The sequence below is a fragment of the Cetorhinus maximus genome, chromosome 22, assembly GCF_964194155.1.
Source record: "Cetorhinus maximus chromosome 22, sCetMax3.hap1.1, whole genome shotgun sequence".
NCBI lineage: Eukaryota > Metazoa > Chordata > Chondrichthyes > Lamniformes > Cetorhinidae > Cetorhinus > Cetorhinus maximus.
The window spans coordinates 50,459,973-50,484,436 of record NC_135900.1 but is presented as its reverse complement, the minus strand read 5'-3'; the positions used below and the strand labels follow the sequence as shown (position 1 = coordinate 50,484,436).

General features: G+C 40.4%; 2 protein-coding genes across 13 annotated transcripts in view; one reads left to right on the top strand and one right to left on the bottom strand.

Annotated features, from left to right (window-relative positions):
• Nucleotides 1-24,464, top strand: part of LOC144696688 (serine/threonine-protein kinase WNK1-like) — a 190,685-nt gene that overhangs the window by 86,870 nt on the left and 79,351 nt on the right. For 6 of the 10 annotated variants that reach the window (XM_078568284.1, XM_078568279.1, XM_078568282.1 and 3 more), the window contains exons 5-12: nt 2,481-2,569; nt 3,586-3,805; nt 4,111-4,450; nt 10,564-10,733; nt 13,406-14,968; nt 18,768-18,875; nt 19,217-19,252; nt 20,919-21,065. In XM_078568284.1, the coding sequence (XP_078424410.1) occupies nt 2,481-2,569; nt 3,586-3,805; nt 4,111-4,450; nt 10,564-10,733; nt 13,406-14,968; nt 18,768-18,875; nt 19,217-19,252; nt 20,919-21,065 (2,673 nt within the window). The remainder of the gene's footprint in view (nt 1-2,480; nt 2,570-3,585; nt 3,806-4,110; nt 4,451-10,563; nt 10,734-13,405; nt 14,969-18,767; nt 18,876-19,216; nt 19,253-20,918; nt 21,066-24,464) is intronic. The other 4 variants (XM_078568277.1, XM_078568278.1, XM_078568286.1 and 1 more) reach the window with 4 other exon arrangements.
• rad52 (RAD52 homolog, DNA repair protein) overlaps nt 20,411-24,464 on the bottom strand; it is a 128,721-nt gene continuing 124,667 nt past the window's right edge. For all 3 annotated transcript variants that reach the window (XM_078568291.1, XM_078568287.1, XM_078568288.1), the window contains one exon: nt 20,411-20,707. In XM_078568291.1, coding sequence (XP_078424417.1) covers nt 20,623-20,707 — 85 coding nt within the window. In that variant the 3' untranslated portion in view covers nt 20,411-20,622. The remainder of the gene's footprint in view (nt 20,708-24,464) is intronic.

Sequence of the window (24,464 nt, the reverse complement as noted above, 5' to 3'; positions counted from 1 at the left end):
GCACTCCATCCACAAACATTCACTCCCTCTGCCACTGACGCCCAGTGGCAGCAGTGTGTACCATCTACAAGAGGCACTGCAGGAACTCAAGGTTCCTTAGATAGCACCTTCCAAATCCACGAGTGTCACTATCTAGTAGGACAATGGCAGCAGATGCATGGGAACACCATCATCTGGAAGTTCCCCTCCAAGCCACGCACCATCCTGATTTGAAAACATACCGCCGTTTCTTCACTATCACTGGGTCAAAATCCTGGAACTCCCTTCCTAACAGTACTGTGGTTGTACCTACACCACAAGGACTGCAGCGGTTCAAGAAGACAGCACACCACTACCACCTCCGGGCAATTAGGGATGGGCAATAAATGCTGACCTAGCCAGCAACGCCTACATCCCATGAGTGAATAACAACATCCTTATGGTTACATGATACTTCTACACTTCTTAACCCAAAGCATTTATAGAAATGCTTAATTAGCAAGAGAATTTTCGGGTTATGAAAGTTAATTGATTAGTATGATTCTTGCTCTTATTAATATGACCATACTTTAGAGATAAGGAGTGAACTGGTAGATGCAAGTACAAAAATAGTTGAAAATAGATAATATAATTAATACTCAGTGTGGGTTTCCACCGATGGTCTTAAATTGACGACATTTCCTACTGCGTAACTATGATCCATGAATGAAACATCTCAGTATCTATTCCCAGAGGGTACTGAGTTAGCTGAACTCAACAGGGACTTTAGCCAAATACTGCAATTTGTCTAAATGTTCTCTGTGCTGGGGAGAAGTGTTATTTTTGCAATAATTCTTGCTCCTACTCACAATTCAGTGATCCACCAGCGGAAATGTGTGAGAGCATTTGGTGAGGATAGCATTAGTCTTTGCTGTGAGTGATTCTTTACTGTCTCCTTGCTCTATTGGTTATTCAATTTAAATGTGATTCATTTAACCTTCTGTTCAATGTGCTGGAACTGGGCAGGGGTCTGGTGCCGACATGTCATCAAAATGAAATCCTGGGACTTGTTGTCAATCGTGGGGTTGTTAGCTGCAGGATAGTTGAGAAATTAGAGACTTAGGGCCAGCTAGTACTGCAGAAGGTCCTGCGGTGTAGCAGAATTTGGGGAGCTGGGTCCCAGGATTGGGAAGTTCAGTGATCTTTCAGCATGGCATGAGGGGAGAGAACCAGACACAGTGTGACCCCTCCCCAGCTCGAACAGCATTTAGGAAGGAATTGGATAAAAACTTGAACAACATAAGTGAGTGACGAGGAAAAGGCAGCAGGTTGAGATCATAAAAGAGAACTCCAATTTAGAGTCAATACTGTTAAAATGGGCCTCACTGTGCTCACAAACATTTTTTAAATCAGGCAATCCAGAAATGTTGAGTTGCTTCTCAAACAACTTCAAGTCCAAACCTGATAGAGCAGACCCTACCATGAAACTTTTAAAATTGCCACAGTTATCATCTTTCTTACCTGAGTAAGAATGACCGTTAATGGTCATTTGTGCACTGTTCCTGTGTATAGCACGTCCCTCGAGCTAACAGGATATAAGCTTTTCATCCATCAATTCGGCTGGTTTTGAATCCCTGCCTGGAGTATGCCACCGTTTGTTCAATGAGGCTGTATATTACCATCTTGTTGAGCCATACAAAACAGTTTTGTAAAACAATTTGTTTAAAAGAGTATTTCATTCATAGAGGATCAAAATCCTGTATTTTGATGCATATTCCGGTACTTATCCTAATAAATTAAAAAATAATTCTGGTAGAAAGAGAAGGAGGATATAGTGTTTCATGTTTATCAATGTTGTCCAGCATTCACCCCATATCTGCGCAGTCCCTTTTTGCGTTCTACGCTTTTCTAATTTATGCTATAAGTTACATTGCACTGATGCTGAATTTGCACTGCGCATACACCTTTCAATGTTCACTCATGTTTTCCCTCAGGTGCAGTTTTCCTACTACTAATGAGGTTAACTCATCTATAATAGCCTTGCTTATCCTTAACTTTTTTGAACAAGGATATCACACTAATTGCCTTCCACTCCTTTGGTACAATTCTAGTTTTCTGCTCCAGTACTGCCCAATTTTAAAATTTTTAATAATGAGCTTCAAATATACTCCAAACAACAAACATTACCATTATTGGCAAAGTTATTCTTACCTGACCATTTGATATTTTTGCATAAAGAAAGATGTTCAGGAAATAGCTTTGTTGTAATTATCTAATTGAAGGGCATGGGTCATTTTCTTTTAGAAAAAAATATTCCTGAAAGTGCATATCTGGTCAAGTCAACAGTGGCGAGACCTCGGGTAACATTTTGGGTTAAATCGGGTTGCGGTGAAAGTTTGCATCCAAAATTAATCTATATTTGTGTTTTAGCTTGACATGATCTGATGTGCCTCAAACATTTTCTATCTTTATTTCAGATTTTCATGTTTGTGTTGAATGTATTATTTCCTTTTGTTCCTTAGGGGGTAAAGCCAGCCAGCTTTGACAAGGTAGCGATCCCTGAAGTTAAAGAAATAATCGAAGGATGTATCCGTCAGAATAAAGATGAACGGTGAATGTCTTGGCAGCTGTTGTTGAAGTGATGTGGGATTTAAAAGTTGCATTGCACATCTGATTTTTTGTAATTGCATATAAGTTAGCGTTCTGAAGAGATTGTAGTTATTTTCCAAAAGCAGTTATGTATTGCCAGGGAAAAATCACAAATTCACAAGTCACAAAGTTAGGTTTGGATAGGATTCATTCCAGTTTCAGTTTTATGCTGTGAAATTTGTTTGCCAGCCCACCAGCGGCATTTGCATTCAAGCAGAATAGCATGCAGCACAGTGGGTGCTGTCATTACCCACTGTCTGGAGCAATCTTAGTATTCCTTGGGAGGTTCCACATTGAATTATGGTGCTGCTTTCAAAATAATTGTAACGGGGCATGGTGGATTGTGAAATCAAAAGTGAATCAAACCATATTTGGAAAACAAATTTAAGTAGGGATCCAAGAGTAAGTTAACTTTAAATTGGGTCATTGTAGTTGACTTTTGAGGCGTAGGTAGAAGGAAGGACAACCTTCGACAGGTGAGAAGTAGATGGATGCTGAATGTAATGAGGGCATGACATAAAGTGTTTTTTTTAACACTTGTTCATGGGATGTTGGTGTTGCTGGCTTGGCCAGCATTAATTGCCTATCCTAATTACTTTTGAGAAGGTGGTGGAGTGCTGCATTCAGGTTCAGGATCTAAAGGAAGAAAAGTTTAAGTGGGGAATAGGAATTCCAGATAAGAATTTGTATAAGGCAGTTGTGAAGGTAATTTTTTAAAGTTAATTATTTGGAAAGCATTTGACCTCAAGGTCGTGGATTTTAACCCATCCAAGTGCAGAAAAGGCTCCTAAACTAAGATTGGAGATTAGAAGGAGTTTTATTCTGCATCAGGTTGTGCTAGACCTGATATGCATTTGCTTGATTTTTTTGCTGGCTGCTTGAAATAGGCAGAGTTCATTTTCCCCAACACCAACATCAGTTAGTTTTATGAGTACAATAAAAACTTTATTCCTATTTTGTGTTCAAATTTGCTTGTAGGTATGCAATTAAGGACCTTTTGAGCCATGCCTTCTTTCAGGAAGATACTGGTGTTCGGGTAGAGTTGGCAGAAGAAGATGATGGAGAAAAGCTTGCAATTAAGCTTTGGCTACGGATTGAAGACATAAAGAAACTTAAAGGAAAGTATAAGGATAATGAAGCCATAGAATTCTCATTTGACTTGGAAAGAGATGTTCCGGAGGATGTGGCTCAGGAAATGGTAAGTCATTGTGTTAATTATAAACCTAAATTCTGTGCTAGAATATTTAAGTCTCAGCTACATTTGTGACTGCAGCTCACACAAAAAATTGTGACTTAAACTGCAACATTTAACTGTCATTGCTCACCAGTAAAGTGAAATAATTTACCTATAAACCATTCCTGTGCAAGGTGAGTAACTTGCACCGAGAAGTATACCAAAAACAAATCTATCTTCAATCAAGGCTTTCTATCTCAATTTTCTCTGAATGGAAAATGTGGTAGCATTACATTTTTTGACTTGGTGTGGTACTGTGCTTTATGTAGGTGGAATCTGGATTTGTATCCGAAGGAGATCACAAAACTATGGCAAAAGCCATTAGAGATCGTGTATCTCTGATCAAACGGAAGCGAGAGCAACGACAGTTGGTTAGAGAAAAACAAGAGAAGCTGGAGGAGCAGCAGAAGAAGCATGATCAGCTGCAGCAGCAGAAAGCTCAGCAAGGAGCCAGTATCTCTCAAACTGGAGGAGGGCATCTTTCCCAGTTGCCCACCACAGCAGTTCCTTCTGCCCTTCCTGCAACCCTACCAACTCAAGTAGAACCTGAAGAGCCTGAAGCAGATCAACATCGATTGCAGTATCAGCCAGCTGGAAACTCTGTTACATGTATGTTGTTTCTATTAAGCCTTGGGAAAAGCTGTCTCAAAAAGAAATTTGGCCTCTGTATAAAAACTGCGCAATATTGAGAAATCTGCCTTGTTGAATTTTATTTCCTTGATGAAAGAATTGTCACTGTCTCTGCCAGGTAACATCATTAATAACTTTATCCAGACAGTTGGATACAAATAATAACAGAAAATGCTGGAAATACTCAGTAGCAAGCGTCTGTGGAAAGAGGAAAAGTTACCATTTCAGGTTGATGATTCTTTGTCAGAATTTAGAGATGCAACAGTTTTTAAGCAAGGCAGGGAAAGGGTGGGGGACAGGAAAGAACAAAAGGGAAGGTCTGTAAAACGATGGGTTGAATGGTAAAAGGGATGTAAGGCGAAAGAGATGGTAACAGGACAAGCAAAGAAAGTTAAATATATATCCTGTAGATGGGAAAAGCAGAATCATCACCAACAATTTCTCTCCTAAAAGAAAGGAAAAGACATGGGTTAGAGGTTATGACCTGAAATCGTTAAACTCAATGTTGAGTCCAGAAAGCTGTGAAGTTCTAGTCAAAAGATGAGGTGCTATTTCATGAAAAGTTTGTGCTCTTTATCACGTGGAGAACTCCTGATCTTAATTTTCTTGTTGCAAGAGGCAGTAAAAGAGTAAGAGGTATTTAGCTTGCGAGTGAAAGTAAAGAGATATGAAAGAGACATTATGTTAAATAGGACTTTTTTTGTCGTGTAATCATCGAGGTACTAACAATTAAGAAATCACTTGCTTTTTAACCTGTCTTCCAGTCTGTTCCAAAGTCTCACTCTGAAATGTTTTTTTCCTCTTCATGAGTTGAGGATGTTGTCCACACACATATATAGGAACACATTTCACATACAAAGATTTTTCAAACTATGCAAAATAGTGAATTTTTGTTGCATACATTTATCAAATCCTGTTTTTCCTGATATTTGAATTTTTAATCTACAGTTTTGGAAAATTGTTCATGCCATTTTGTTGGCTGGTCAGTTTTTTATTAATGCTTTAGCATCTGCACTGGATCAGAGTTAAGAGCAATCTCAATTCCTGTCCTGACCAACACTGATTCATAAAAACTTTTGTCAAATTATTCACGCGCACTCTCCCACAGAAGAGTAAAGAATCTTCCTCTTAGAAAGATTTTCTGAAGGACCTCTCACTACTTGAACCACAGGAAGCTTTTCACAACATATCCACTTTGTGTACAAGATAGCACTACTCCTCTTTCTGTTTATTTCACTCCTCATGCCCACACAAAAAAAATTTCAGTACTGATTTCTAAGATCCCAGCACCAATTGGGATTGGATTTTGGGTCCTTTCCATTTGCTATTGACTGACCCACACAAATCCAATATGAGAAAACAGCTCAGCTACTCAGCCACGCTGGGAGAGGAGTGTTTTCAATGTTTTTCAGCTCAGTCATTCATTCTGAACTTGCAAATAACCTCAACTTCAATGTCATTGCCTAACTTTACAATGCTGGTGCACTTTAGATTGAAATGATTGAGTGGGTTTTATGGGATTAAATGAAGTGTGCTGTTGAAATCAGTATTCCAGACTTTGTCAGTTAACATAGCTTTAGATGCAAATTTGGACATGTGTAGGTGTGCAGAACCACTCGAAGCAGAAAATTGCATGTACAATAAGTGAAATTTAAAGGGATAAGGACAATTAAAATGGACTGTTAGAATTGGGGGCATAAATTTGAAAGCTTTTGGGAAGGCTTGGAAGGCAGCTCAATCTACTTGTCAATTTGTTGAAGCTGAAGGAGGCGGCAATTAAGAAATGGAGGTATAAGTGAAAGGGCAGGAAACCCAAGTTGCAGGTATGTGTCTGCTGGAAAGTGACAGAATAAACCAGCTTGCAGCTGTTATTTGGCTGCTTAAGTGGAGTTGCTGCATAAATAAGATGGTTGTGGGAAGCATTGGCCCCCTGTGTCACTCAGTTCAACCCTCTAGGTTTGCATCATAGCATATCTAGGAGAACGTGGATCCAAGATCTGTGCTGTTGCTGGACATTACTGTGACTGGCTGTGCCAGTTCTATACTGTATGATAGTTGCAGGTGTACTTGCAGCATATAGCACAGCTCTATACCTGGCACTCTGATGACCTGAATCCTGTGAGGACAGTTCTCGACTTACTGCCATGTAGGGGTGCCAGGGCCTGCAGCTATGATTACCATTTTGACAGGTACAGCTTAGAGCACAGAGCCTGATCATCCTGGCATGCTGCCTTTCAGGAAGTGCCATGGAAAATAAATACTTTGAAGGAAGCATACATTATAATTAATGGTGTCATTAGCTCTGTTGTCCCATCTTCCTCTGGTAATAAAAGCCTCCACTAGGACCATCTGCCTGCCAAAACAAAGTATGCAGGATATCCATGAAGCCTGGCCTGCCTGGAATCCTTTCTCTTCTAAACTCCTTACATTTGAAGATTTCCATAGGCAAATGTGTTGATGGTAATAATGGTACTGGGGCAAAAAACCCCACAAAATTTACAGCAGAGAAACATGTCATTCAGCCCAGCTGGTCTGTGCCAGTATTTATACTCCACAAGTGCCTCCTTCCATTCTACTTCATCGAACCCCATCAGTATAAACTATTCCTCCTTGTACTTATTTAACTTAAACGTGTCCATGCTATTCACCTTAACTACTTGTGATAGCAAGTTCCACATTTGAATTGCTCTCTGGTAAAGAAGACTGTCCTGTCCTCACCTGAGAATCCCACCTGTACTTCCAACAGGGGTTGTTGGACATCAGCCAGAAACAGGACACCAGTGATTTCTTCCCACCAACCCTCCACACAGTTGTGCTGAGGTCAATCATAGCTCCCTTACCATTGTCATTGCTGAAATAACTCAACTTAGACTGGGGATCAAACCTGGAACTTTCCTAAACTAAATGCTCAGTTGTTTACTAAGTAAACTCTCAGCCATTGGGTGGAGCCTTTGTGCCAGTTTTATTCCTTTAGTTTTCACTGCGCCTCTTTTCGAAGGCTGGGCACGAAGGCTCATAAGAACCCAATTGCCAGCAGATAAAAAACAAATTAAGAAAAATAGTCAGATGTCTAAAACCCATTTGCTTTAACATTATTCCCTTTTAATGAAATTCTACTTACCACTGCGAAGAATTCTCAAATCACTTGCATCATAGGGGATTAAGAATGTTAGGAAGTGGAAGCAGAACATCCTCACCCCAAAATTATAAATTAAACTCCCTATTTTTGGATGCTGTTTGTTGTCCATGTTTTTTGTTCAACACATGATGTTCCTTGGATTCTAACACCCATCCCTCCTTTGTATTGCATTACCAATGCTGGAAAAGCATCATATTGGTAAGACTCAAGTTCCTGCAGCCTTGGTAAAGACCTTATTTAAATTGCCTGTAGTTAACTTTTCTGTTTGCTTATACATGGTGTTAACACATTAAAAAAAAGTCAATTGTGGACTAATTGTCCGCTCCTACAGAAAGACACTGAGTTGAGAAAAGCTCCCTGCAATTGAATGACTTTGTGCCAAGCTTATTATGAAATTCAAATATGAAGCACCGATTAGTACAGTCAGCATGTACATCTGTGGTAGTCAAGGACAATGCCCAGTCTGATGTAGAACTTTTTCTAAAGCTATTAAACCATTTAAACAATTTGCATGGATATTGTTGCATGCAGCAGCATAAGGTATCATGTTGAACAGTATGGATGCCGAGAATTTTGTTGTTCCCCCATTGACCCTTGACCAAGTTCTAGGAGCTATCTTTCTTTGAATACTTCTTGGAGCTTGTTCCCAAATGTATCTGGACAGCTATCAGAATAGCTTAAAGGGCAACACAGACATCTGATTAAGCTACTTTGCCTTTTAATGAGACTGATTTGTCCGAGATCCAGAATGAGATTAGGATCTACGGTTGAGACTGCATCCTGACAATTGAAACTCTTTCGAGTTATCAACAGTCACAGATTGCAACTCTTTCGAGTACAATCACAGTTCTTGGTTTCCGGGAGTGGGACATGAACCCACAACCCTCTGATTCAAAGGCGAGGGTGCTATGAACTGAGCCACAGCTGACACCTCTATCCTGACAATTGAAGGTGCGCCTCATTTACTGCTTGAGTGCTTTGTGGTTCTACAGTTGATTTCAATTCAAAACTCAGATTGAGTGCAATTCAGTAGTACCTAAATTTTGCTGTGACCAGGTCTGAGGCAGTTGTAATATAATTATCTAAGAAGTCAACATCATTAAGGAGATGACATTTGTCTTATGAGGTCTTATGGACAGTAGCTCCCAACTGTCCCACCTCTTGTCTGATTGGAAAAACAGCTGAAAGAAGTCCAGACTCAATCACCAAGATATGAAAAACACTCCACCATCTCCGGGTGTGATGTCCGGTAGAGGCAAAGGCGGGAAAGGTCTCGGTAAAGGGGGTGCGAAACGGCACTGGAAAGTCCTCCGAGATAATATCCAGGGAATCACTAAACCTGCCATTCGCCGCCTCGCTCGTCGTGGGGGCGTTAAGCGCATCTCTGGCCTCATTTACGAGGAAACTCGCGGGGTTCTCAAGGTTTTCTTGGAAAATATCATCCGAGACTCGGTCACCTACACGGAACACGCTAAACGCAAGACTGTTACCGCCATGGATGTGGTCTATGCCCTGAAACGCCAAGGCCGAACTCTCTATGGGTTCGGTGGTTGAGAACTTAACAAAAACATTTCAGTGTAAGCCACTTAGTTTGCTTCATTCTAGAATGTGCCTATTGCAAATTGGTCACTGCCTCAACTTAACCCTCATTGTGTAGAGGAACTTGGAAGATAAAATACACAACAATTTGTAAGGTTTGAATTTGGGTTTAAGTAAACCTATGTCTGAAGTCTTGGAAACACAAGGGCTTGCATTATCTTTGTTTCTTATTTTAAGCTATTACTTTCAAAGCTCTCTTTTTGACTCAAAGGATTAATGTGCTGCATGGTGCTGGATTTGGCATATGTTTAGTGCACCAATGAGTTATAATTTTTATTTCTGAAATGTGAGAAAATATCAAACTTTTATCTCTTGCCTCACACTTTCTATTTGCAGGAAGTTGCACTTTTCTTGCTCTGCTAAGTCTTGGCTTTGTACTTAAAATAACACATTTGCCATACCAGGTTAATGGTTTTTCACATGAAAACAAGTCAATTTGGGCTTCTACGTTGTTCCTCAGTGTACTTTGCAGCAGGAAAGATAGGCACAACAGCAATTTAGGAGCAAATGTGCAACTTCCATGTACAAATTTTTTGCTTTCTGGTCTGTAATAAATTTCTCAATTGGAAAGACCCGAGAGAATTTTTTATCTTTACCTGTAGGTGATAGCAAACCTTTCTTGTATGTGAAGGTTAAACTTTCAAAGAGACGCCACTTAAAATAATATAGCATTATAAGGTGTTTTGGTATACTTGGTAATTTACAACTGCAATTATCTTACTGATTTTTTTCCCCAAAAGTTGAATGTGTGTTAGGACATGGATGTTATAAGACCATTGACAAGTGTTGTAAATGCTAGAGCCCAAGTAGCTTGATTAAATTACCTCCTATGGGTAAAAGAACCCTCGTATTAATAATGTGAATTTATTGTCATTTTGAAACCTGCGAAGGGTATAGTTTTCTAAGTTGTTTCGTCAACATTATTCCAGTGGCTTCAGTTCGAAACCCGAGCAGTAATGTGATGAAAAAATAATAGTTTCCAAGTACAATTGAAGTCCAGTGTTGTAGGAAAGTAGAATGAACTGGGAGTTCATCGTTTAACCCTGAGATGAATCTGTGCGCTGAAAGGGATGCTAGCACATTAAAACCAAAGATCAGTAACACTCTGCTTGTTGATGAATATGATTAGATTTCATTAATTTGTTTTTGGTAAATTTTTGTTCTTGATGCCTTGATATCATGATTTCAAATCAGAAATTCAAATCCAAAGCTGCGGTCTAACCCAGATTGCGAATTGGGGTTCATCCGTTAGCAATGCTTAAAAAAAAACTCCATTTTATTAAAATCATGTGTATTATTTTTACAATATAACATTTTGGAAGTTAAATTTTGATAGCTTTTTTTTGTTGTTTAGCTGATGGCACATTTGACAGTGGCCAGAGTTCATCTGGATTTTCGGATTCTTACGGCAGTCAAACTGTTTCCTATGGTTCTGCTCAAGAACAGCATATTTCATCAAGCCAGGCCCTTCCAAATGCCCAGACAACATCACAGCAGCTTAGTGGCCATCAGCATCCTGCAGGGGTAAGTATATTGGGCTGGATGCTCCTTTGTAAACAGGATTTGTAAATCCATGAAACTGACTCAGGAAGCCGTTTGAGATTTTAAAAATTTATTAAATATCTATAACATAGTTTGAAGAGCCTTGGTTGTTTCCAAATACTTATCGTGCCTTCTGTAACCTTCTATCTTTATTTGTATGTCGTTTTACAACGTAACTAATTTACAAGTAATTCTGTTAAAGTAGAAACTACTTCAAATAGTTGCCACCATCAGCTTGTACACTGGCAAAGGTGCTATTGAGTGTTTTTCTTGCATTTGTCTGCCATGAAAATATTTTTCACAATCATAACTAGAATTTATTATTCTCACTGATACTTGCTGCATTATTTTTGAGGTTGAAGCTTGCACACTAACACCAAAGGCACTAGTGGTAATGTCCAAGGGCAAATTACTCCCAGTGGTAATTGTAATGTCCTGTATTGGTTCAAAATCCTAGAAGAGTAATGTTGCAGAGAATTGGTTAAATCACAATGTCAGAACATGGTACATACAAAAACACCCATCTTTCAATATCTGTTGTGAAAGACAAAAGGTGCCTGATGGTGTGGAGCTTTATTTTATTGCTGAAAATATTACATGCTTCTGGCATGTTGATTGGTTTTAATGCATCATTGACTGAAGCACATGACATTTTATTGATATCAATCCTGCTCATATGCATAAACCTTTCATCCATCCATCATACAAATTGTAATTCACCCTGTAACCCTTGCATTTTTTTATTTTGAAATGCACCTTTATTGGTAGTCATACGGAGTTTGCAGGCTGCTTGCAGTACTTTATTCTTCTATCCAAGAAGTGTACATTGGATCTTTTTCTCATTTTGAGCACTCTTGGATATGATCTAATACTGACCAGTAGTAAACTTAATAGTAACATCTATAGGATCAATGTTTGTATACCTGGTTGAGACTTGCATAGTGCTAATTCTAACCAGTTAATTTGAACCCAGCAGCCATAATGGCTGCCTCCATACATCCTGTGCATCTAAACTTTTGTAAGTACATGGGCTTCAAGTTCCAGTCAACTCATTTTTCATTTTTTATTTTTTCAAGTTGAAGGGAACTTGCATCATGTTGTAGTGCAAAACACCCCCTTTCATTTCCTTGGAGCACTCATTTACAAAATGCCATGATGATTGCTACCACAAACAACTGAGTTCGTCTTGTGTGTATATGTTGACATCCAGTTTACTGTGGGTCAGTTGATAAGTGTTATTTATTCCTTTCTTTATTTTTTCTTCATTTTTTTTAGCTTCGACGAGGTCGTAGCATGTCTGTATGTGTTCCCTACCTTTCCGCCATCCCTGATTCACCCTACATTCCTAGACTGTCCTCCACTCCGCCACCGGTTCTCTCTGCACCTCTCTCCCCACATGTTCGGACTATCCCTGAAGAAACCTTTGCAGAAAAACTGTCAAAAGCACTGGAAAGCGTCCTTCCTATGCACTCAGCTCCTCCACGCAAACTGCGCCGCTCCAGCCTTCCGTGTATTAGTTTCAACCCTGTATGTTGTATGTGACTCATGAGGATAAGTTGTCATTAAATACAAACTATTCTGGGCACTAAGTTTTACGATTAAGACGAGATTTAGCTCAAGTTATACTACTTGTTTGAGTTTCAACTACCAATTCTGCTTTTTGAAGTGGGACGTGGAGGCAAGCTTATAATGAAATTGAAATGTACTTTTGCATTCACAATTCTATTTAATTAGTAAATGGTGCATCCATATGGGCAGAATTAAAAGAGGAAAAAATATAATCTTGTAAAATTTTACAGTTTTATCATTCTCTTTATACAAACTACCTGGAGCAATATCTACCTCTTGGAATAAGCAATATTACTTGTAACACTACCGTGACCCTGAGCAAAGTCGTCATAAAATTTAGAGATTCACATAATTGTGAGTAGGAAATATTTCCTCCTGGAGCCATATACTGATTTCTATTTTCAAAACTTTTGTGGTCAAATAATTGGCTGCTAAAAATACACTTTATGTAGATTATGGTGTCTGAAATGTAATATTTTGAATGGCATCAGTGGTTAATATGTAATAAAGATAGAGGCTTGGCCTAATCCATAAACACTTGTCATTTTTGACCTAAATGCGTATGATTCAACTGGCAGCATAAAAAGCTTGTTAGCAAAAGATGCCTATTGGATAGGAACAGATTTTAATTCCTTTCTATGAAGTCCTACTGGTACTGCTAGACATTGAAATAAGGACATAATTACATGGAGAATGATGGGTCTTTTCATTCTGTTAAGTTGGGTAAAAAAGCTCAATCAGTTGTCCTCTTTTTGGGGGCAACACTTAAAATTGGATCAGATCTTTAATATAAAGTACTTCTAGCAACCAGTTTTAGATGCGAACCTGCAAGAAATAAATCCCTCCCACATGCAGTGCCTTTTAAGATGGAATTTATATGCTGCACCTTAATGTAAAACTTATGCCCACAGCTGTGTTTAATGCATTCATTCAGTTCTTTTAAGTGTCTTCTGTGTTTGTCGGATACTTTTGCTATTGTTGTTCTGTGATGTAATTCTTAGAGAAATTCAAGCAAAAAGCTCATTTTGTGATGATTTTTTAAATTTTCTCGACTCTGATTTGAGATTTTTGTCTTCATGTTAAAGCAGCCCCCATCTCTAGTGCATCCTTGTGGGGGAGTTCCATCACAACCAGAGACCGTTTCATATCCATCTATTCCTGAAAGACCATTTTCTTTTTCTCCACCACCAAGTTTTTCTCTGAAAGTTGATAATTCTCAACGCCGCAAAAGTACTTCCATCCTGGAAGCTCACACTCACCATTTTCAGCCGATACTGAGGACCATAGGCCAGAATATTCTTTCTGCTGGCGATTTTGCAAATTGGAATGCTGAAAACTCAACCATTAAGGGCTTGGTTACTCATAGATCTGCCAGTGAACCAATTCACATTGAAGGTCAGGTGCAACCAGAACAAATTCATGCTTTTGTTGAAAACAAGTCAAGATTGGGTCAGTTTGAGGAAATGCCACTTTTGTATCATCCAACCATGTATCCATGTTGTGTGCAGTTACAGCAAACTTTGCAGGATCCATATGAGGCTGTAATTTACAATGACCTTCCATCTTGTACATTTCCTTTGCATCGAATTCCAACAGAAGTAAACCTACAGCAGCAACAGATTTATTCCCAGCCCTTGAGTTGTGAGGAATCCCTGAGTGGTCAAAATTTTTTGCCCTGCCCAGTACAAAACCTGATGGGTCAAATGCCACAAATGGTGCAGATGGCTTCTCAGACAATACCAGCTCAAGTTTCAAACTTAGCTTCTCATCTTCAGCTGTCACAGGACATGATGCAAAAGCATGGACAACATTGGAAAATTGGAGAGCCACTCGCAGTATTTCCGCTGACAAGTAAAGTGTTTCTACCCATGAAGGAAGATAAAGACGCTCAAAGTGAACCTGCGCTGACCAGTGTTTTCACAAGAAGTACTGTTGAAACTATGAATACAATGCTAACTGTTCAGCATTTGACTGCCCCACACTCTGCACCACCGATTCTTTCACAGGCAAATGAGGGCAGAACTGGGTCGATCTTTGAGTTTCAAGTTCCCCCAATACAGGTGGAAAGTAATGGCATCCACGTTCCTGTTCCACCATTAACTCACAGAATTTATAGAAATCGGCGGGCTTCAATGGATCTAAGCTTAGAGGACAATCAAGGGACTGGAACGTACAGCAGGCTTCAGCCGGTGACTGAAGAACAGGTGGTTTATTTTAGTTCTGATACTGTGGTACTGCCAGGCGACTTCCAGCGAAGCAAGCAGCCAATGTCACAAGAACTTCCTCAGAACCTTAGTCCACAGTGTTCAAGTGACTCTGGTCAGTCAACTTCCTCTGAGACCAGAGAGTTCCAGTCACCACCACCTTTGGGTTTCCTGGCACCGTGCCCTGGTTTATCATTGTATTATGAGCAGCAACAGGTTTTGCCAAAGCTTGGCATACATTATGAAACATTACAAGGTGTGCCTGTATCACTAGCTGCACAACCACCCACGTTAATGCCGACCAACACTGAGCCCTTTCCGGCAACTACAGGGACAGCTGGCTTGTATCTCCAAGTCATGGAAGGATCCTGGCCCCATCCTGTTTCATCCCAGCAGAACTTGCCACTGGATCACAGTTCTGCAGATGGGCAGAGTCTACCTTTGGTACTTGAGTTTCAGGTGTTCATGCCTTTTGCTGAAATCTGTTTAGTATTTTTTTTACAAGGCAAATCTGATCAAAGGAAAAAATGCATAGCAGCCTGCAAATTAGGAGTAGTTTTTATTGCTCCATGACTTGCATAAATCAGTCATTTTGTTTCGAGTAAAAGCTTTGAATTTAGATGGTACAGGTTCTGCAGTATTTAAAAGAAATTATTCAGTTCAATTAAATATTGAAATTTTAGCAAGTTATTTCTACTTTTTGAGCTTAGTGAGGAGGATATCTTATCTTATTCAGCAATAATAGCTCCCATTTAAAATTGTATTCAATTTTATTTAAATTTAATTGACTTAATCATAGAATTTGTGTAGAGTACAGCTCACCCCAATCTATGGAATCATCCGACTTAGAACCATAGAAAAGTTACAGCACAGAAGGAGGCCATTTGGCCTATCTTGTCCATGCCAGCCCGAGGACAGCCAGGTGCCCTTCCTAATCCCACCTTCCTGCACCCGGCCCATAGCCCTGCAGCTTACAGCATTTAAGGTGCAGATCCAGGTACTTTTTAAAAGAGTTTAGAGTTTCTGCCTCTACCACCAACTTGGGCAGCAAATTCCAGACACCCACTGCCCTCTGTGTAAAAAAAGCTCTTCCTTATTTCCCCCCACACCTTCTGCCACTTATCTTGAATCTATGACCCCTGGTTCTAGAATTCTCCACCAAGGGAAGCAATTTTATCCTGTCCACTCTATCTATTCCCCTCATAATTTTGTACACCTCAATCAAGTCACCTCTCAGCCTTCATTGTTCGAAGAAAAATAACCCCAATTTATCTAATCTCTCCTCGTAGCTACACTTTTCTAAACGTGGCAACATTCTTGTAAACCTCCTCTGCACTCTCCAGAGCTATTACGTCCTTCCTGTAATGTGGTGACCAGAACTGCACACAGTACTCCAGTTGTGGCTTCACGAGTGTTTTATACAATTCCAACATTATATCCTTACTTTTATATTCTATACCTCTGCCAATGAAGGAGAGCATTCCATATGCCTTTTTTACAACCTTGTCTACTTGAACCGCTGCCTTCAGGGACCTGTGTACTTGTACGCCAAGATCTCTCACTTCATCTACCCCTCTTAGTATATTCCCATTTATTGTGTAATCCCTGTAACTGTTTGACCTTCCTAAATGTATGACCTCACACTTCTCTATGTTAAAATCCAACTGCCACTTAACGCCCGCTCCACAAACCCATCTATATCGTTTTGGAGATTATGGCTATCTACACTATCCACGACTCGGCCAATCTTTGTGTCATCTGCAAATTTCCCAATCGTGCCCCCCATGTTCACGTCCAAATCGTTAATATATAACACAAACAGCAAGGGTCCCAACACCGAGCCCCGTGGAACACCACTTGAGACAACTTTCCATTCGCAAGGGCATCCATCGACCATTACCTTTTGTTTCCTGTTACAAAGCCAACCTTTTATCCAGTTTGCCACATTACCCTGAATCCCATGGGCTTTTACTTTCCTGACCAATCTGCCATGTGGGACCTTGTCAAATGCCTCGCTAAAATCCATGTACACAACATCCACTGTACTACCTTCATCAACCCTTCTTGTTACTTCCTCAAAGAATTCAATCAAATTTGTGAGGCAAGACCTTCCTTTAACAAATCCATGCTGACCATCCCTGACTAGTCCATGCCTTTCCACATGACAGTTAATCCTATCTCTCAGGATTGATTCTACTGATTTGTTCACCACCAATATAAGACTAACTGGCCTATAATTATTTGGCATTTCCTTTGATCCCTTTTTAAACAATGGAACTACGTTTGCATTTCTCCGGTCCTTTGGTACCTCCCCTGTATCTAGTGAAGATTGGAAAATCATCCTCAGAGCATCTGCTATCTCCTCCCTGACTTCCTTCAGTAGCCTCGGAAACTCCATCTGGTCCTGGTGACTTATCAACTTTCAAGGATTTCAACCCTTCGAGTACTTCCTCTCTCTTTATGACTATCCCATCCAATATCTCGCAGTGTTCCTCCTGTACTACTATATCTACATCGTCCCTTTCCTTTATAAATACGGAGACAAAATATTCATTCAAAACACTTCCCACAGCCTCTGCATCTACACACAAGTTTCCATCATCATCTCTGATAGGTCCCACTTTTCCCTTAACTAACCTTTTAGCATTAATGTATTGGTAAAACATCTTTGGGTTATCTTTAACTTTACTTGCTAATCTTTTTTCATGCCCTCTCTTTGATTTCCTTATTTCCTTTTTTACTTCGTCCCTGCACTTCCTATATTCGTCGAGGCTATCTGCAGTGCTTAGTTCTTTGTGCCTATTGTACGCTTTCTTTTTCTGTTTGATTTTCCCCTGTATTCCTCTAGACAACCAGGGGGGTCTAGATTTGGCAGTACCACTCTTATTTTTGTAGGGGACATGTCTACTTTGTACAATTAGGATCTTGCTTTTTAGTGCTTCCCACTGGTTTTCCACTGTTTTATCCTCCAGCAGTGCCGTCCAGTCCACCTCAGTCAAGCCCCTTCTCATTTCTGCAAAATTTGCCTTCCCCCAGTTCAAAACTTTTACTCCTGCCTTTTTCTCTGTCCTTTTCCATGGTAATGCTAAATCTAACTGAATTGTGATCACTGTCCCTGATATGGTTGCCAACTATCACTTCACCCACTTGCCCTTCTTAGTTCCCCAAGACTAGGTCTAGAATTGCATCTCCTCTCATTGGGTTTGTCACTAATTGGTTGAAAAGATTTTCCTGGACACGGTGCATGAATTTTTCTCCCTCAGTGCCCCTTATATTGTTTGAATCCCAGTTGATATTAGGATAGTTGAAGTCTATTATTATTGCCCTCTTGTTCTTACAAGCAGAAATTTGCCTACATATTTGTTCTTCTATCTCCCTTTCACTATTTGGGGGCCTGTAGTGTACTCCCAGTAGTGTGACTGCCCCTTTTTTATTTCTAAGCTCAATCCATAAAGCCTCGTTTGTTGACCCATTTAGTATATCATCCCTTCTCACAACTGGAATTGACTCTTTAACCATTAGTGCTACCCCCCTCCTTTTTTACCTCCTACTCTATCGTGTCTGAAGAATCTATAACCAGGGATATTAAGCTGCCAGTTTTGTCCCTCCTTTAGTCAGGTCTCCGTTAGAGCAATGACATCCTGCTGCCATGTGTCTACCTGTGCCCTTAACTCATCTACCTTGTTTGTAATACTCCTTGCATTGAAGTACAAATAGTTTAACCCCGTCAATTTCCCTTGCTGGACACATAGTAAACTTTGCTTCTTCTGTAACTCCATGTCTATCACAACGTCTATCTCCATTTTTCTGATCTGAATCTGACCTGTCTGATCCTACTCCTGGGATCCCATCCCCCTGCCACACTAGTTTAAATACTCCCCAACAGAATTAGCAAAAGCCCTCGCAAGGACACTGGTCCCAGCTCTGTCTGGGTGTAGCCTGTCCGGTTTGTACAGGTCCCACCTTCCCCAGAACTGGTCCCAGTGCCTCAAGAATCTGAATCCCTCCCGGCTACACCATCTCTCTAGCCACGTGTTCATTTGGTCTATCCTCTTATTCCTGCTCTCGCTAGCACGTGGAACTGGGAGTAATCCTGAGGTTACTACATTTGAGGTCCTGCATTTTAATTTATCTCCTAACTTAAACTGCTTGATTAACTTTAATTCAGGAGACAGTATCTTCCCTTGCAATGGTTATATAATATTTGTACCTTGAATTAATTCTGTGATGTCTAAATATCAAGCAGGTCCAAATGCAGAGTCAGCCGCCTCCGACCAGTCTTCCTCTGAGTGTGACGTCTCAGCAGGCATCCCCACAACTTCCACCAGGGTCCATACAGCAGACAAACAAGGTAATAATAATGTGCTACAGGGAGTGGCAAGTAAGGATAAATTTGCAATTGAGTCTTGTATTAGGGACAACTATTCAGAAAATCTGGTGGTAGATTGGCAAGTTGCTAGTGTGGTTGGCAAAAAAAAGTCTTGTTGCATTTTCATAGCTGAGAACAAACTGGGAAATTCCAGGAGTCACAAATGTGAATATGAATGATAATTTGGTTATCTGGCTTTTCGCTTTGTTCTTTCTGATTAAATATTTCTCCTGGCTCCTCCAATTTCAGTTTGTAGTTAGATTGATAGGACTGTCTTTCAGCTGGTACTGTATCTCATACTTTGTTATGTTTGTTTCTTGTAGTTTGGCAGTTACTACACCCCAACGTATCTTCCACAGGTAGAGAATTTCATTCTTCTTTAATCATTTTTCCCCCTTTTGTTGTGTATGCACAGTTTTCACACTCGTGAGTTTGTGCTATGCAGCACAGAGTCCATGCTTAAAAGTTCTTTTCATCAGAAATAAACCTGTTTCTTTGTTTTCAAAAAGTTGTATTTATTGTGCTACAAGTATAAGTAGGTTCAGATTGCAGCATGCCTATTTGTTGCGGGGGCTGTCTTTATTAATGGTATTAATTTTTGTAAATTTGCTAGATAAGGACACCATGAAATTTCCTTATAATCTATTGTAACTTAATTATTCGAGTGGCTTCTGCTTTCCAGAACTGGAACAATGGCCTGGAATTTGCGAGCCTTTTGACAGTGAACTGTCAGCATTCTGACAGCCACTTCAGGATTTAGCACAAGCACACATTAATGTGAAAATGCTAAATTGCAGTCCGTGTCATTGACTGCTCTCTCACAGGTGCTCTGTGTATCTCTCCCTCCCCCCTATTCCCACCCTAACAGCTGGCAATCGGTGAAATCAGTTGATCTGGTGTGAACTTTGCCTTTCTTATGTCACTGTTAGCCTGCATAAAAAAAAACTAAACCTTGTTCAGTTACTGAGTGCAACTGGGTTTTTAACCTCAATCCAAGTAATAACTACTGCTGAACAACCAATCTGTCCATGAGAAACGAAGTTTATTATATAGTTGAATATTGCTAAATGTCTCTATGATTTATTACTAGATTTTTTAAACTAGGTTTTTCTTTAAAGCTTGTAAATGATGAATCAGCTTTAGACTTAACCCTGTGTATATCCAAATATTTATTTCACTTATTGTAAGTTTTTAAAGTGATTTGCTTATGTTCTTCATTTACTGGTTGGCTATCTGAGAATTTTTTAATGTGATTGGCTGCGTAGACAGTTTGATAACATCACTGCAGCTGGATGCTGAAAGAACGCTACATTACGTTAAAGAACACTACAATCAGTTGCGTGCCAAGCAAATTGAAGTCTTGCCAGGGAGGCCAGGGAGATCACTAAATCTCTCAGCAAGGCTTGCTTTGAGGTCAGCGGTGAGCACCCTTCGTCACTGACTGCAAAATCTGGGTCAATTACACGATCCACAAATTGCCGAGGGGAACCAAATAAAATGCTACTTGTACGCTGTGGGAGGGAGAGGAGGAGAACATTTTAATTTTGGACTTCATCACAGCCATAATCTGCTACATGTCATTTTCAAATTACGACTCTGCTGTCAGAGAGACTGAGCTAAGACCAAGGAATGCCTTCATATTTGATAAATCTTGAGATTTTACCTAGGTTGGTGTTGCATGTGTTTAAACTTGATAAAGGAAAGGTTACCTGACTGTACAACCACTGCCTCATTGAAGGGATGCTGGTAAGTGTAGTAAGTAGTCCAGTTGGCCATTGGGCATCTCCGATTTTGTTCTCAAGGTGAGGTGTGGGCTGTGGGAGAAAAGAAGGGCATTTGTGCAGTTATATAAAAAAATACAGACAAAAGGTGCTTAAATTTTTCATATTTATATTTTGACCAATCAAGTTCAGTTAAATAATATTTATTTGAGGATTTTCATTCTGGCTAAGGTACACTGAGCCACTGAGCAAAGTGTACTTGCTGAAATTATAATACCACATTTTTCTCTCTTTCTTTCCCCAGTCGGTACAGCAGCAGCCTGTGCAGTATTCACTTCCACAGATGGTACCCAGCGGCTCAGTTCCAAGTCAAGTGGTTGCTCAACCCCTGGCCCTGCCTATAAGTCAGAACCAAATACATGCTGCTCAGCAGGGCCCTACTTCAACACAGGTACAATGTTGAATGACTGAAGGGCACTTTCTTTGCTAGTTGACCAGATTAGGCTATATTTTATCTTATTGTATATTGCACTAATTAGTTTGTTAGAATGGAGTGTTCACCTGAGTAAGTAGTGAAAATTGCTCTTTTTAAATTGGGAAATTTATAATTAACGATTTTGTTTATTTAACCTCTGACACACTGATGTTGAAAGAAACATAGCTATCATTATAAAGCTACTCAAAATCAGTGGATATACTACCAAGATATTAAACCTAAAACTAAATTAAATATCTGAAACATAAGTTTTGTTCTGCTTATGTTCCGTTTTACCCTTAATGTATTGAGGATGGATTTAACATCAGCAAAGGTGGTCTGTTCTGTTTGCCTGAGCATGAACTTCTCTTAACATTGTCCCAGTAATTTTTCAGAGGTCACTCACGCAAAATATTTAACAAAGCAAAAAGTTGTTTGAATGATCCAGGTTTTATTAAAAATGAGTGTTGATGAGACAAAAACTGTTTCAGAAGATTTTTCAGCATGGATTATTCCATAACCCAGTCAATGCTGCATTGTCTGTCTGTTCATGTGGTCGCAATTGTCACAATCCATAACTTTTAAGAAGAAATTCAACCTGACAGTTAATAGCTGAAAGAATGACATGACAAGATTTCACGTTTCAGACTTTTGCTGTAACAAAAGACTAAATGCACTATTGACGAAGCAGTATCTTGTAGGCAACTTATATTTTAAACCACAGAACAGAGTGCCCCCCATTTTTTTATTTTAGCCCAATACCCAACTTTTCACAGCTATGTGTTACACCATCCTGTGAGCAGACATTCAGTTCTCCTGAAATCAGCCCAAAGTGATTCTTAGTTCCCGAGTGTTTACATCTGTTCTTTTCCTTTCTCAGCCTGGTAACTTGCAAACCCAGGACTGTCATTCATGTTGAGTGTATTCCCTCTAGCACAAACTAGGCAAATATTCCAGCTTCATTTTAACTCCTCACGAATTTGGTCTTTCCAATCTAAGCGTGAGCTTCCACACGCATTGCAGTGCAGTGAACCACTAGCGACTCATTTTGGAGAAATTCTGCGATAGTACAGAGCTCCATCGGTAGCCTGGCTTGGAACTGACTGCTTATTTTCAACAGCAGGAACATGTTTGAGTTAGACATTTTGTTGCCACTACCGGTGGCCATTTGTAGAATTGTACAGCACAGTTGGAGGCCATTTAGTCCACACGGTCTGTGCCTGCTCTTTGAAAGCACTGCACTATCTCCATTTCCCAGCAATTTTTTGCTCCTTTAAGTATTTATCAAATTCCCTTTTGAAAGCTGCTATAAAATTTGTCTTCACTACCCTGTCAGTCCGTTTCAAATCTTAACAACTAGTGTTTAAAAACAAAAATGTTTCTTATGTCACCTTTGTTTCTTCCAATTACCTTAAATATGTGCCCTCAGGTTATTGATCCTTCAGCCATTGGAAATAATTTCCCTTTATCGCTCTCTTAAAACTCTTCATGATTTTTAAGCACCTCAATCAAATCTCCTCTTAGCCTTATATTTTGTAAGTAGAATAATCCCAGCTTCTCCAGTCTCTCCATGTAATTTTAATTTACCTGCAACCGTCCTGGTAAATCTCTTTTGTACCCTCTCCAAAGCCTATATGTCCTTCCTAAAGTCCGGCACCCGTAATTGTACACAATGCACCAGTTGGAGCTGAACTAGTGTTTTATATATCCTGCTTTACCTGCTCCACCACCACACTGCACCCGCCCCCCCTCCCAAACCCGAACAATATAAATTACATCCCATTTCTACTTCTCTTTAACTCTGAAGAGTTGTGCTGACTCGAAATGTTAACTCTGTTTGTCTCTCCACATGACCTGCTGAGTTTTCCAGCATTTTCTGTCTTTATTTCATGTTTCCAGCATCCATAGTATTTTCCTTTTATCTTAGTGTTTAATTCACTGCCACTTCTCTTCCAGGAATGCCCACTTTGAAAAAGTACTGCTCTTCTTTCCGTCAGGATTTCCATTTATATCTTTCACCCTGTTCTCCAAGACATAGTGTTCCTCGGACTGCTGTTCTTGCCGCATCCTGAGATCCACACTTCGTGCCATGTATCGGTAGATGAACACACTTGACCTCTCTCTCTGGCAGTGCGACTCACCCTATCTCAAAGCTGTCCTTGTCCCCTGTTTCATTTTATTCTTTGTCTCACCTGGTGCCTTAACAAGAAACTTTTTCTCTTCCTTTCAGGTGTTAAGGAGCACAAGCTCCAACAACTTATTGACTCCATCCAGGACCCTCAACCCCTTCACATCCCTCTGACCCCACCCCTTCTTCTAATCCCAGCCCTTGCCGTATATTCACCATACCCTCTGACCTTCTCCTCTCTGATGGTGAGCGTTCTGTACTCAGCAAAGGACTCAGTTTCATACATTTACGCCCTCACCTCAATGAAATTCGGGCTTGGCATGATGCTGAACTCCTCTGCTGCCTTCATCTCCGTGCTCATTTGTTTGGGCAGGAGCCCTCTCCCTGTTAAATGGGTCCTTTCACCTGCCTCCAGTATTCTCCCTCCACCTGGATCCATCCCTCTGGCCTCTTACCTGTTCTTGATCTTTTCGTTGAGAACTGTTGGCGTGATGTCGGCCGTTTCAATTTTTCTGCTCCTCGCAACACTCCTGATCTTGCTGCACTCCGTTCTCTCAGGTCTAATCCTGACGTTGTCATCAAATTTGATGACAAAGATGGTGATGTTGTCTGGTATACTGACCTCTACCTTGCAGAGGCTCAGCACCAACTCTCAGACACTTCCTACCTCCCCCGGACCATGACCCGACCACCGAACATCAAGCCATTGTTTCCAGGACTGTCACTGACCTCATCTCCTCTGGAGGTCTTCCATCCACAGCCTGCGACCTCATAGTCTCCGAACTTCGGGCAGCCTGCTTCTACCTCCTTCCCAAAATCCACAAACAGGACTGTCCTGGTAGATCATCCTGTCAGCCTGTTCCTGCCCCATGGAACTCATTTCTTCCTGCCTTGACTCCATTCCCTCTCTCCTTGTCCAGTCTCTTGCCACCGACATCCTTGATTCCTCTAATGCCCCATATCATATCAACAATTTCCAGTTTCCTGGCCCGAACTGCCGCCTCCTCACCATGGACGTCCAATCTCTCTACACCTCTATCGCCCACCAGGATGGTCTGTTGGCTCTCTGCTTCTTCCTTGAACAGAGGCCTGAACAAACCCCATCCACCACCACTCTCCTCCATCTGGCTGAACTTGTTCTCTCATGGAACAATTTCTCCTTTAACTTGTCTCTCTTTCTCCAAATAAATGGTGTGGCTATGGGTACCCACATGGGCCCCAGTTATGCCTTTCTCTTTATGGGGTAT